The sequence below is a fragment of the Piliocolobus tephrosceles genome, chromosome 6, assembly GCF_002776525.5.
Source record: "Piliocolobus tephrosceles isolate RC106 chromosome 6, ASM277652v3, whole genome shotgun sequence".
Taxonomy (NCBI): domain Eukaryota; kingdom Metazoa; phylum Chordata; class Mammalia; order Primates; family Cercopithecidae; genus Piliocolobus; species Piliocolobus tephrosceles.
Window position 1 is genome coordinate 74,989,164 of NC_045439.1, and position 14,338 is coordinate 75,003,501.

The window sequence follows — 14,338 nt, forward strand, 5'->3', positions numbered from 1 at the left end:
TTGCACTCCAGCCTGGGCTACAAGAGCAAAACTCTGTCTCAAAATAAATAAATAAAATAAAATACTGTGATCTGTCATTAGTGAACAGAGTCCCTGTTGGCCATTAGGATGGCTTGGAAACAAGATAAAAGGGTAAACTGGCTGAAAATCAGCTCATATAAATATATTTGATGGAAATTAATGAGCAAAAGGTAATTTGAACTATGCTTTTAAAAAGCAAAACAGCATTAATCTTTTACCTTAGTTGATGTCTAAAAAATGAATGATTGGGAGATAAAAGATTTTATCACTCCAGAAAGTACTAGAGTTGTACACACAGATGATTGCAGATCATTGAATAGATATTGGCAAGGGTATGAATCAGGTTACTGAATTTAATCTATCCTTTCGAGAATCTCTGATTTTCTTTTCTCTGATAACATTCTTCAATCAACTATCCTGTTTATATTTTTCCTATGAAAAAATTAGAATATTTTCAAAAAATAGTTTGTATTTTTCTACTAAAAGTTTACTTATTAGGAATGCATTCTTTTTGCAAATGACCCAGTCCCAATATTTCCTGCTATGGATTAATTTTGTTCCTCAGGGAATATTCTCTATACTTTTGTAGTTGAGTCTGTTTTCAAAGAACTGGTTATGTTTTGGTAAGACTATGCATATCACAGACCAGCAGGGCGAAGACATAAAACTCCTATTTGTTACTCTTATAATAACCTTGTTACTCTGATAATAATTTTGGGACGTCTTATCACAGATTATACAAATGACTCACACGGGTAAAATTTTAGCACAGAAAATCCTATCTTTGTGGTATAGAGGTGGTATAGGATTTCTCATTAAATGATTCCTTAAAGATTAACTCAAAGCCATATATTATTATTCTCCGGTTGGGAGTTAGTGGTAAAAATGTTCTCCAAGTGTTATATGACAACACTTAGCTGTCTAGAAACTGTTGTATTGTGAAACCAGGCAGAAATATCTAAGGCAAGTGTGCCAGTGACAAATGTATAATATGAATTTCATTATAATATTATCAGGGCCACGTATGATTTCCTTTCATTTGTAATTAACCAGATCAAGATATATTTCTTTCAGTTTTCCACTTATTTGTGCATATTCACTATTCCATAATAATTTGAGGAATTTTTGTATAAGATTTTGACCATATTTATTTTAACCCTACTATTCCATTTTAAAATCCCAGAAGAAAGGCCAGGCCCATTGGTGGCTCACACCTGTAATCCCAGCACTTTGGGAGGCTGGGGCAGGCGGATACCTTGAGGTCAGGAGTTCAAGACCAGCCTGGCCAACATGGTAAAACCCCATCTCTACTAAAAGCACAAAAATTAGCTGGGTGTGGTGGTGGGTGCCTGTAATACCAGCTACTCGGGAGGCTGAGGTACAAGAATCACTTGAACCCAGGAGGCAGAGGTTGCACTAAGCCAAGATTGTGCCACTGCACTCCAGTCTTTATGACAGAACGAGGCTCCATCTCAAAAAAAAGAAAAACAAAAATACCAGAAGAAAATGTGTTTTTCTCTTTTGTGTTAAATATGGTAACTTTTCGTAGGTATTAATATTAATATGCTGATCAGTTAAAATGATGAAATTATTACAATAATGATGAATAATAATAAAATTCCAAATAATTTCCCAGTCCCTTTCTAAAATTCCTAACTTGCCAATGCTACTAGTCTTAACATTGCTTACAAATTGTTTTAAATTATTGCCTTAAACTTTATGGTTTTTTTCAAAAAGCTATTTTTTTAAATAAATTGATTTAGTTATTGTTACTGTGTTCTAAAAACTATTGGAATTGAATGTATTAAAGGAAGCGAGTATAAACTTGGTAGTAGTTGCTCTACCACTTTTACTGTATGTATTTGGTGGGGAGGCCGATGGCTGGCAAGGAAGAACGGTAGTATATTACATGTAGTTATGTGATTTTAAAGATAGCTATTATTTAGGTATATTTTACTTTTCCTTTCTGAAACTAGGAAGAAGACGCATATAATATACCATACCTTTTTCATGTAGAGTAAATAGCCACATTGTGCTCATTAAAAAAAGTAGTATACAGAGTACCTCATTAGGCATGTAGAGCAGATTGTAAGAGAGAAATTGTTTCATTGCTGTTTTGGTTAGGGTTGCAGTTTGTTGATGTGCTTTTTTCATGCTTCAAATAACCACTTGACAAATCTGATTTGTCAAGAACCACGTATGTGTTAACCTTAATGTGTTAATGTAATAATCTGATGTCAAGTGTTGTTCACTTGACGTTGAGGAATCCATATGTCAGAATGTGGCTTTCCCTTTTACCTTTATCCACTCCTTTTTACTTCCTAACCCTGGAACCCAACAGAGAGATGTCACCTAATAGGACAGTCCTGTTTTATATTTGCTTTTACATAAGTTTGGCATGTACGATGTATAATAATGGAATCATGAAATGTAGAACATACAGTTCTCCTTAACTACCTTAACTGCTTGAAAGAAAAGTATTATCCCAGTTAACATAAATGCATCAGCATTCATTTTTTAAAGCTCTTTAAGTATCACAGGCTGGGCACGGTGGGTCACGCCTGTGATCCTAGCACTTTGGGTGGCAGAGGCGGGTGGATCACCTGAGGTCAGGAGTTCGAGACCAGCCTGGACAACATGGTAGAACCCCCACCCCCCCCACACTGCCATCTCTACTAAAAATATAAAAATTAGCTGGGCGTGATGGTGAGCGCCTGTAGTCCCAGCTACTTGGGCGGCTGAGACAGAAGAATCGCTTGAACCTGGGAGGCAAGGGTTGCAGTGAGCCGAGATCACGCCAGTGCACTCCAGCCTCGGTGACAGAGTGAGACAGCATCTCAAAAAAAAAAAAAGTATCACAATTACCACCGATAGTCATTTGGTTATCCTAGTTATTGATCATCCTGGTTATTGAGAAACTTTTACACATTCCGTTTGAACTTACCTTGTTTTAACATACGCTTTTTCCCCATTGATTGGATTTTGCAGTAATGAGAACATCCTGAGAAAAACTACTTCATATACTGGAGCAGGGCTCCCAAACCTTAATGTAAATTGATATCATCTGGAGAATCTTGTTAAATTGTATATTTGACTTCGTAAGGTCTGCAAAGAGGCCAGACATTTCACAGGCCTAACGAGTTCACAGGTGATGCTGATGATGCTCATCTGAGGATCGTTCTTTGAGTACTAGACCAACTGGAGGACTCCTAATATCCTCTTTTAGACTTCTCTAATGAAATGACCCTCATTTAGCTTTAACCTTGACGTAAATCAGCTCTCAATCCATTGTGTTCTGATTTAGAATCAATTTGGATTCTTAGATTCCTTAATAAGTAAATGACCAAACAAAAGCAAAACACCTTAATAATATCCAGATTAAAACACAACATAAGATTGTCTCTGAAGAAATATTTAATTTTAGGAAGGTGAGATTTTATAGCTTTACTATAGAACATTCCACAGCCTGAAAGTTACTGATTTAACTTTCATTTTCCACATTTTGTCTTAAACATCTCTTATCCCATAAAGTAGTACCAGGCAGGAACTACAGACTTCCAAATTCCTTTTTTATTTTTTTTCTGTCTTTATTCAGAAATCCAGATATGTAACTTAACTCCCAGACTGAAGAATTGACTTTATTTTTGGCCAAGACTTACTTTCCTACACTTGTGACTTTTTACATGCCCAAAGACCAATAAATTATTTGCTGCTTCATTTCCCCTCTCCCTCAAGATACATGGAAAGGGTCCTGTTACCTTCCTTCATTTCCTTTTTAGTTAGGAACTCCTTACTTTTATTCCTATATCTTAATAGTAATTTTGAGTGCTGTGGCCATTGATGTTATATATTCTTTATAGTGACATCACCAGGAAGAACAGTAAAGTGTTTCCTTAGGGGTAGAAACATAGAATGTATCTCTATTAATTCAATATGAATGTTTTTCCATAGAAATAGAATTCTGAAATTTTAATAAATTACATGAGTTATTTTAGTCTTTTATGTACATATGCATCAGTTTGTACTCAATTTGTCTTCTTTTATTTAAAGGGTGTGATTACTTTAGAGTCCCTTGGTAAAAGGGGTTATCGAGTACCTCCTTCAGGAACAATACAAGTGGTATGTGTTTTATAGCCTACAATTGCAATAATCATTCTCTCACATACATATAGAACTTAGCCCTTTCTCCTGCTACTGCTGCTGCAACAACTTTGGTAAGTAACAGTGGGGCTGCAGCTTTGTTTGGAGTTTCCCTGCTCTGCCCCAGGAATGACCATTTGGGGACCTCCATAAAAGGAAAGCATTAATAAGCTAATCAAGGTGACTACTTAAGAAAAATAGCATATGACAGTTTGCATAACTTCAATAGGGCTCTTTTCAGTATATTTAGAACCTAATATTACTGGTGCTTTCTTTTTAATAAACCAGATTGAGACGAACCTATTTAAAAGGAGACCCCAAATATTAGAATTGCTTTGGCAGGAAAACTTGAGAAACAAAATTATTTTATTTCTAATAATTTCTAAAATTGATTTAATGAGATGACCACACAAAGCAGAAATATAGTCTGACAGATGTCAGGGCAGAGAAGGCATCATTCCTTTTGGTCTAGGCATTGATCTTTTGGCTCAGAGTCCTCCTATCTCAGAACAGTCTTTCATCATCCCTGGTCTAGGGTTCTGAGAAGAAGAATCTAATATTAAGGCCAGCTTGAAATTGAGTTCACTCTAGATCTGACCCAGCATAATCCTGCAAGCCCTCAAATCTATTACAGAGTTTGCAGACTGAAAGAGAGTCTAGCTAAGGCTTGCTCCTCATTCCCAGGATTTGACCTAATCCAGCAAGCCTTTTTATGACCTTTGACCTCAGTGTGTTCAGTACTTTGTCAGATCACTTTTACTCATCATCATTGTTCCAATACTGCAAGGAGTCTGTACATTTATTTCCTATCACACAGGAATGAAACAGAACTATGTAATATGTGTACGTGTGTGTGTGTATATATATATACACACATATATAGTAATACATATTTATATAAGTTTTACTGAGGAGGAATTACCACAAGAATACCACAAGTAAACCAATTTCTTGAAGTAAAGAAGTGACAGTGTTCTCTTGCCTTTGGCTGTGTAGCTCATGAGAAAGTGTGGGTCAGCAGAAAGCTAGCTGTCAGTTGTGATCATAGTGAAGTATAAACTCGGAGGTAACACATTCACCTCTTGTTTGGAGACTGCCAACTTTAGTGGTTAATTATAAGTATGAAATGTGGGTATGTCTTCTATCCCGTGTACAGTTTAACTGTGTATAAACATGATTTGAACTCCTGGCTTATGAGGTGTGGTTGTTGAATGTATTAGCCTTAATCTTAAGACTCACTAGATTTCAAAAATTGGATTATGATATTGATATATTTCTCATTTTGATTCAGTGAGTGATGTCCAGTGCCACGGATGAGCTTCTGAAAGCATGGGTACCAAGTTACCTATTGATGTGTTGGTAATTTGGTTAAAGTCAGATCAGCAGCTTGGGGTTTTGTTTAAAAATGAGTACTTTAAAAATAATATTCCTTCAATTATTCATAACCAAGCAACAATTGAATTTAATTCAGTCGTCACCATGGATACATATTTTGGTCTATAATGATATTGAGGATTTTTTTTAAAGCTTAGTTTTGCTACAGATTTTGAAATGATTCCATGTATGAGTAAATGAAGTATTAAGCCTACTTTAGATCTGATATTAATAGATCTAGTGAGCTTTGTTTTCTAAACTTGGGGAAATGTTCAGATAGGAAAAAGTCTCTTCTTTGAGCACCTATTTTAAATTTTATAATAATCACATGTCCCTAAGACATCAAACATGCTAATTTTACTGAGCTTGTATTTTTATTAGAAATATTCTATTTGGTATTAAAATGTGAGAAATTAAAACTCAATTTTGAGAAGTTTGAAGTTGATACTCTTTAGCAAAGCTATTATGTTTGAAATAATTGAACTGGAATATTTTAACCCAATAAGGATGTATTTTGCTTAAGCTAGTAGAACTATTCCTTAGAGTTACTCCTCTGAACAAGGAGTAAAATTTATACATATGAAATTTGTGACTAAAGATTTTGATTTTTACTGGAGCTTATATTATTGTAAAACAAAAAATTGAACCTTTTAAAAAATACTGAATATTATTTCATAAACTTTTGAAATTTTGTTAATTTTAGTCCCTGAAACTGAATTATATTCAGTGGTATTGTTGTTTAAAATCTTGTTTGATTATTGGCACAATCATTCTGAGTCACATCAACAAATCACTGTTTTTAAGGAATAATTTCTATATTGTTTCTTCAGACCTTATTTAATCCTAATAAGACTGTGGTGAAGATGTTTGTTGTGATATATGATTTACGAGATATGCCAGCCAATCATCAGACATTCCTACGACAAAGAACTTTTTCTGTACCTGTTAAACAAGAAGTGAAGAGAAGTATTAATAAAGAGAACATCCGACACACAGAAGAACGGTTATTACGCTACCTCATACATCTGAGGTAATGCTTCAAATTAATATGAAAATGTTACTTTAGAACAACTCTGAAATTTTTAGTTTTTTTTTTTTTAAACTGTAACTGTAACTAGACCAGTGTCCCTTGGGACTTTGCTTAGCTTGGGGACTCTTGATGATGTGCCAAGATGCCGAAAGTACATGGCATACCTTCCTTTGGTTGTTATTACTTGTTGAATTAAGGAAGTTTTCATTTATAGCTGTTTAATATAAAATATTTTATGCCAAAACAAATGCATCTAGGGCAATGAAACACATTTACTAAACGAATACTATTTAAAAATGTAATACGAGGGCCGGATGCAGTGGCTCACACCTGTAATTCCAGCACTTTGAGAGGCCGAGGTGGGCGGATCATCTTCAGGAGTTTGAGACCAGCCTGGCCAACATAGTGAAACCCTGTCTGTACTAAGAATACAGAAATTACCTGGGCGTGGTGGTGGGCTCCTGTAATCCCAGCTACTCAGGAGGCTGAGGCAAGAGAATCGCTTGAACCCGGGAGGTGGAGGTTGCAGTGAGCTAAGATCACACCACTGGACTCCAGCCTGGTGACAAGAGTAAGACTCCATCTCAAAAAAAAAAAAAAAAAAAAAAGTAATACAAGCCATATAAATCATTCTATATTTTTCTTTTTCTTTTTTCTTTTTTTTTTTTGAGACGGAGTCTTACTCCATTGCCAGGCTGGAGTGCAGTGGCGCAATCTTGGCTCACTGCAACCTCCGCCTCCTGGGTTCAAGTGATTCTGCTGCCTTAGCCTCCCGAGTAGCTGGGACTACAGGTGCCCACCACCACACCCAGCTAAATTTTTGTATTTTTAGTAGACACGGGGTTTCACTATGTTGGCCAGGATGGTCTCAATCTCTTGACCTCGTGATCCACCCGCCTCCGCCTCCCAAAGTGCTGGGATTACAGGCATGAGTCACCACGCCCAGCCAAATCATTCTATATTTTTCAATAGCCATGTTTAAAAAGTAATAAACAGGTAAATGAATATGTTTTATTTAGCTCAGCCTATCCAAATTTTACCATGTGAATATATAACTGATATAAAAATTATCAATGAGATATTTAATATCACTAACTCCTTGAAATCAAGTATGCATTTTACACTTAAATTTGAGCTAGCTACATTTCAAATGCTCAATAACCACATATGGCTAATGGCTACTGTATTGGAAAGAGAAGTTCTTAAACTTCATTCATTTCTTCAACTGATATTTATGGGCCAGGCGTGCTTCTAGACACTAGCAAAACAGCAGTGACAAAAATCTGCTCTCGTAGAGCTTATACTCTAGTCCTTCCATTATAAATATCTTTCCCTCTAACTTTTACTACCCAACTCATGGTTCAAGGTTGTGAGAAGCCACTTGTTTGCTCTTGAGGTCAAAGTTGTCAGTATACCAGGGTAAGGTTTTCAGCCCTGAAATCCTAGTTTAGCTCTCAGGATCAATGAGCGAATTGATTGGTTAAAAGAGGGCTCAGTAGACTTTTGCCTGTAACTCTGTTTCTAGTAATTTTCTGATCCCTTCCATAGAAAGTCCTCAGTCACATCAGTGATGTTTATCTTAGACTCCTTATAGTAAGGAGTGTTACTCATCAGGAGGAGTCAGCTTTCATCTCGGGTCCAGGCAGAAGACTTCTTCAATCTGTTATTGCTGATGGTGACCACCTGCTATCTTTCTTTATATATGCCTTGCAGTGGTGATCTGGAGTGAAAAAGCAGCGAGCTGTACACTCAAGTCCCATACATGAAAGTCTGTTAATTATTCTTCCCAAAGCACTATTTAATTAGTTCTTTCATCTCAGTCTTCTGCCTGTTGTTCTGTATGCAAAAAGACATGTTCAGCCAGCATAATGTATTTAAACCAAACCTAATACTACCTGTAAGCCACATGAGAAATGTTACACAGATTGTGGGAATGAAAACTCTATGAAAAACAGACTTGGAAAACTGTTTTTAAAAAACATGGTATGGCCAGGCGCGATGGCTCACACCTATAATCCCAGCACTCTGGGAGGCCGAGGGGGGCGATCACCTGAGGTCAGGAGCTCAAGACCAACCTGGCCAACATGGTGAAACCCTATCTCTACTAAAAATACAAAAATTAGTCAGGTGTGGTGGTGGACGCCTGTAATCCTAGCTCCTCAGGAAGCTGAGGCAGGAGAATTACTTGAACCTGGGAGGCAGAAGTTGTAGTGAGCTGAGATCATGCAACTGCACTCCAGCCTGAGCAAAGGAGCAAGACTCTGTCTCATAAATGAATGAGTGAATAAATGAATGACATGGTATGAAATTGCAGACTATGAGAATACCTCCCAAACTAGAAAAAGATTCAACCCTCTCTGGTTAAACTTGCATTTGACACCATTCCTCTTGAAGTTTAACAACCATAGCTAATTGTAACCAATACTGGCCAGAGTAAAAATCAGCCACCTTAGCTTTTATAATCTCCACATAATGACAGGACACTTTAAAGAAACTTTTTTAGGGAAAACGGTATACTTCCCAAAGAATGTTCTCCTTCAGTTTGGGAAGGTGAAAAACTGCAGAGAGGAGGGAAGAGTGAGCCCAGTCAGAGCCAGTCTGCTTTAACATACAGAGCTGTAACCACTACATCTTTCAGCTAGTTCAGGAGTAAAATCCACAAACCCAGAGAGTATTTATGCTATGCCAAGGGAAAATCAAAGAGACGTTAGCACTACAGGGTATGTTTGTCTATTTGGTAGGTAAGTTAATGTGAGTGAAGATTCCAAATCCCTGCACTGTGTTACAGATACTAGCAGTGGATAGAAACAGTTTCATATACGGTTTTGATAGCCATTTTCATTTTACTGCTAACTTTTCTCTTGACTTTTGATGGTGGCTGGGTTTTACTTAGCCTAGCCACTGTTGATTATAGTTTTTTATCATCTACCCCAAATCATGGGAGGCTAAGTTGTGTGAAATGGGTCTATGGAGCTAGAAGATGCCAGGGCTACAGAGCCCAAATGTAATGTTATTGAGTAATGTGAGTGAACTGCCACGTGAACCTGCAGATGAGGAAAGGTGCATGTACTGTGGAGTCAGGGAGGAAAAGTAACATTCTATTTGACACTCAAGATTTACAGGAAGAAGCATCTCAGGCATTGAGGGAAGGAAAAGGAGTATGAGGTATTTAGGGAATGGTAAGAGAGCAATGTTTAAATAAAAGCATATGCTTTGGTCTTTAGAAAAGACCTTAAATATCATGTTAAATAGTTAGTGTTGACCTAATATTGTAGCAAGATTAGTTCTTCCTGCTTTCAAATTTTAATTATTCTAGTTTATTTTAAAAACTCATTCTCTGAAATGTTTTATATTTTGTTTATTTGTTTAGGTTCCAGAGTTCTAAATCTGGAAAGATCTACCTCCATAGAGATGTACGGCTCCTGTTCTCTAGAAAGTCAATGGAGGTTGATAGCGGTGCTGCATATGAACTCAAATCTTACACTGAATCACCAACAAACCCTCAGTTTTCACCAAGATGTTGATAAGGAGTGATGATTTAAAGTATTTACTCAGTACCCAAGTTTGCAAGTAAAAATTAGCATAGAATGGAGTGTACCAAATTAACAATCAGGAGAGTGGATCCTCTCCCGTTATCCTGGACCAGTTTTTATGAAAGGATTCCTGAAATGAAATCCATATATTCCATGTAGACTGGAAAAACTCATGTCCTGATACTTTTTGTACTGTTGAAACCACTTCATTGGACGTGTTGCAATAGCAAAACCCCCAGTTAGGTTAGTGTTTACACATTTTATTTCTCAGTTATTTAATATTTAATGTTTTCCTTAATACTCAAGTGATGTTTGTCTCTAGTGTTCTAATGTAGCACAAATCCTATGTAAAATCATACTATGTATTTTTGACATTAATGTTGAAATCTGAAATATATGCACAAGTCTTTAATTTTGTGTGATGTGTTAAGTGCTGTTCATTTAAGTTATTGAAAATGAGAATAAAATGTTGAGCTTCTTTAAAATTAACACACTATGCAAGCATGTGTACTTCTTATATCTCTCATGTTTAGTTTTTATAACACCATATCCAGGTTGCTATCTCACACAGTAGCCCTTTAACCTATTGTATTAGCAGTGCAATGTGGACTAAGCTGCTTCACATTCCCTTTGCAAGTTCAGATCATCATGCCCATTCATAGCCAGGATTCCTTATCCCCCAAACAGTTCTATTTTTCCTTAATCACTGCTATAGAGTCTTTACATTAAATTACTGTCCTATGCTGGATAATTTTCTCAAACTGTTAAAAAAATATGTACTTTGGAAACAAATTAGTATTTATATTGTAAATATATGCAAAAAAAACTAAGAAACGTGTACTTGGCTTTTATTTGTAGATGAGACATTTATGTGATTGAGTGAATTAGCCATTAGGCATTTTCATTCTAGCTGTACAGCTGCAAAGAGGGAGGGGGAAGATGTCTTGAGTCTTGTTCCCAGTTTATCACTAAGCACATCAAAAGTCTGTCTTCCAACACCCTTGGAATAAACAGGGTGGTTTTTAGATGTTTGTGCTCAGACAGTGGGCAACAGCAGATTAAATAACAAGGCAAAAATACTAGGAATGCTGGTAGAAATCTATGACTGCAAGTTAAAAAAACATACCACTCAAGTAGGCCAGACCCAGGAGACTTGGGAATCTAGAACCTGGTAAGCAGTCTGGAATTGGGAAAGGGGAAAGTCTACTTTCGGACCCAGGCATTAGACAGACTGCTTAAGAGAATCTATCTGTCCAGGTGATGAGTGTGTGGCTGCAGGCCAGCAGACTGTGGAATGGCAAGCAGATACCTCTTAATATATTTCTTTTAAAATATCAGTTTAAAAAGGCTGTTTATATTCCATAAAGCTAAAAAATATATATTTCAGTGGTGCAAATTTATGAAGATTGTTTTCAATCTTTAGACTGTGTGGAAAACAGATGGGACAAGGACCCAAAGGTTTGGATTGTAGTCCCAGCTCTAATGGTATCTGATGGAACTGACTCCAGGAATCCCCTAATGTTTCCAGGTCTTTGTGATTGAGAAAATGTGGCGAGAGTATGATTAATGTGCCTTCTCTTCTTAAATTCTGTTATCTAATTCTTGAAATAAGTATTTCAATATATAAATCTAGATATGCATGTGGTAAAAGTCAATATTGATAATTGTATATAAAACTTGGAAAACATCAAAAACATTTTTAAATTTCTTTTTTGACCTCTCCAGTAAAGTTTACCCAAAAAATAGTCACATACTTGTGTGCAGGTGTCTTTTTGCATGGATACCACACTGCAGTCTTTCCGGGATTCTTTCTAGTACATGGTCTTCCAACCTTTCTGAGCAGTTTTTAGAAACTTTGAAGTTGAATGGAACACCTGGGTGCATCCTGTGCTTTCTTCCTGGTAAGTTTGTGCAGAGCAAGCACGTGCTGACCTTTTGCTCCTCTACTTCTTAGGGCCTTTTTCACTTATGTTTTTCCTCTGTGAGGTAAAATTACCCAGCGTCTGTTCTCACTTGCCCTCGCATTATCTCTATCACACTGGTTCTTTTTCTACCCTTGTGTAGTTATAGGCCAAGGCATTACCACATCTCTATTATCTGTATTCAATTATATCACTAGATTATATAACAGTTGAGTGTTGGCATGCACAGAAAGACACCAGCAGACAACCAACATTGTTAACCTGTGATAGATACTAGAGATCTTACTGCAGGCCCAGTTGGCAGTGTTGCAGATCAATAAAATGAGTCATAACTGATAACTCCCTTTAAAAAGGAACTACGGTTGGGAGGCCAAGGCGGGCGGATCATGATGTCAGGAGATGGAGACCAACCTGGCCCAACATGGTGAAACCCCGTCTCTACTAAAAAAAAAAAAAAAATTAGCCAGGCGTGGTGACGCATGCCTGTAGTCCCAGTTACTCTGGAGGCTGAGGCAGGAGAATGGCGTGAACCTGGGAGGCAGAGCTTGCAGTGAGCCGAGAATGCGCCACTGCACTCCAGGCTGGGTGACAGAGTGAGACTCCGTCTCAAGAAAAAAAAAAAAGGAACTATGGATCACAAATAACCTTTGGAAATTTTCTTCGATTACAATGCTAAAATCTGTCATGAGAATTAAAATCGAAGTGATGAAATGAGGTCTAGCTGGAAAATACCCAACAGAAGTTTCTCCCCTCTTGCCATTTTCATTTTCCCTCACCAGATCTGTCATTCCCTGAGGGCTAACGAAGGGGAAAATTTCTCCTTCAAAGGCTTCATCTTTGAAATCCTCACTCTTTCTTTCCTAATTAACTTTGTGAATAAAGTGGTGATTCTTTTCTGACTTAATTTATAAAATACATGTCTATTATAAAAAATGTTCACACCATATAAGTATATAAAGTAAATGAAAAAGTCCCCTCCCTCAAGTTGATCTTTGCAGCTACTGCTTTAACAGGGCTGGTGACTGCTGAAAATTTGGTATGTGATACACCATATGGTTTGCTAGACCTAGGAAAACAGGATCAATCTAAATGGAAGTAGGCTTTTCATATTGGTGAGCATTAACTCTAAATCCCTAGACTATCCCTATATAGCACTGGAATTAGCCCATTCTACTCCATCATAGGCTATCTGTGGGAGATACGGCAAAAATGTGGACATGGGGAGAAGGAAGAGAACATATGAATGCTTGCAATGTGCTAGGCATTGTACAGGCAGTTTATATGTCACTGAGTCCTTAAAAACCATGCTTCAGAAAAAGAGTGAAAATTTTACAGTTATTCTCCAGTGAAAAGGGGGTTTGAAGCTTGCCCAAGGTCATACTGGCAATAAGTAGAAGAACCAGAATTCAAATCTGGGTTACAGAGTGTCGTTTTCACTCTACTACACTGACATTTTGCCTTTTTTCCTCATTTCCATTATATTTTTCCACCAGAAATATACTTTCCATCAATATTCTTGGAAGTAAAGATAATATTTTCCACATAGTAAGTGAGGTATAGTAAGGAAATGCCTACCTCAAGTGTCCAATTTTTTTAAAACCTACAACTTTGGGAATGAATATCCTAATGCAACTCAGACGCTATTCAACGTAATATACTGTCAGGAGGCATGAGGTAAAGATTCAGTTTTTCAAGTCTCTTCCAGATCCCCTTTTACCCTATCGTTCACTGTATTGTTTTGTTTTGTTTTTTGAGATGGAGTCTCGCTCTGTCACCCAGGCTGGAGTGCAGTGGCATGATCTTGGCTCACTGCAACCTTTGCCTCGCAGGTTCAATTGATTCTTCTGCCTCAGCCTCCTGAGTAGCTGGGCACCACCACCATGCCCAGCTAATTTTTGTATTTTTAATAGAGACAGGGTTTCACCATGTTGGCCAGGCTGGTCTCAAACGCCTGACCTCAAGTGATCCACTCACCTCTGCCTCCCAAAGTGCTGGGATTACAGGCGTGAGCCACCACACCCAGCCCTTTATTTTTAATTTATTCAAAATTTTCCTGTTCCAACCACTAAGTCTAGAGAAGTGGGATCATCCACTTTCTAAGTTCCACTTTCAACACGCAAGTTGTTGAAACTGCTGTTTACAGTTATCTGACCTGTTTATTCAGTTAATAATCTCTGGGCTTTGCTCACAGAAATCACTATTCATCCCAGGATTTTTGGTGTTCAGTATCTCACTTGGTTTCCCTGAGTTGATTTTCCAGTCTCTTCCTCTCATTCAAAATGTGTTCTGTTCTTGGTGTTTGCTACACTCTGATGATG

The 14,338-nt window shown here is 37.2% G+C and overlaps 1 protein-coding gene across 6 annotated transcripts in view; it reads left to right on the plus strand.

Moving 5' to 3' along the window:
- Positions 1-10,928, plus strand: part of FAM214A (family with sequence similarity 214 member A) — a 131,207-nt gene extending 120,279 nt beyond the window's left edge. For 3 of the 6 annotated variants that reach the window (XM_023227134.2, XM_023227132.2, XM_023227133.2), the window contains exons 11-13: positions 4,072-4,140; positions 6,366-6,565; positions 9,936-10,914. In XM_023227134.2, the coding sequence (XP_023082902.2) occupies positions 4,072-4,140; positions 6,366-6,565; positions 9,936-10,089 (423 nt within the window). In that variant the 3' untranslated portion in view covers positions 10,090-10,914. Of the gene's footprint in view, positions 1-4,071; positions 4,236-6,365; positions 6,566-9,935 lie in introns of all 6 variants that reach the window. The other 3 variants (XR_002734715.2, XM_023227131.2, XM_023227135.2) reach the window with 3 other exon arrangements.
- The last annotated feature ends 3,410 nt before the right edge of the window (positions 10,929-14,338 follow it).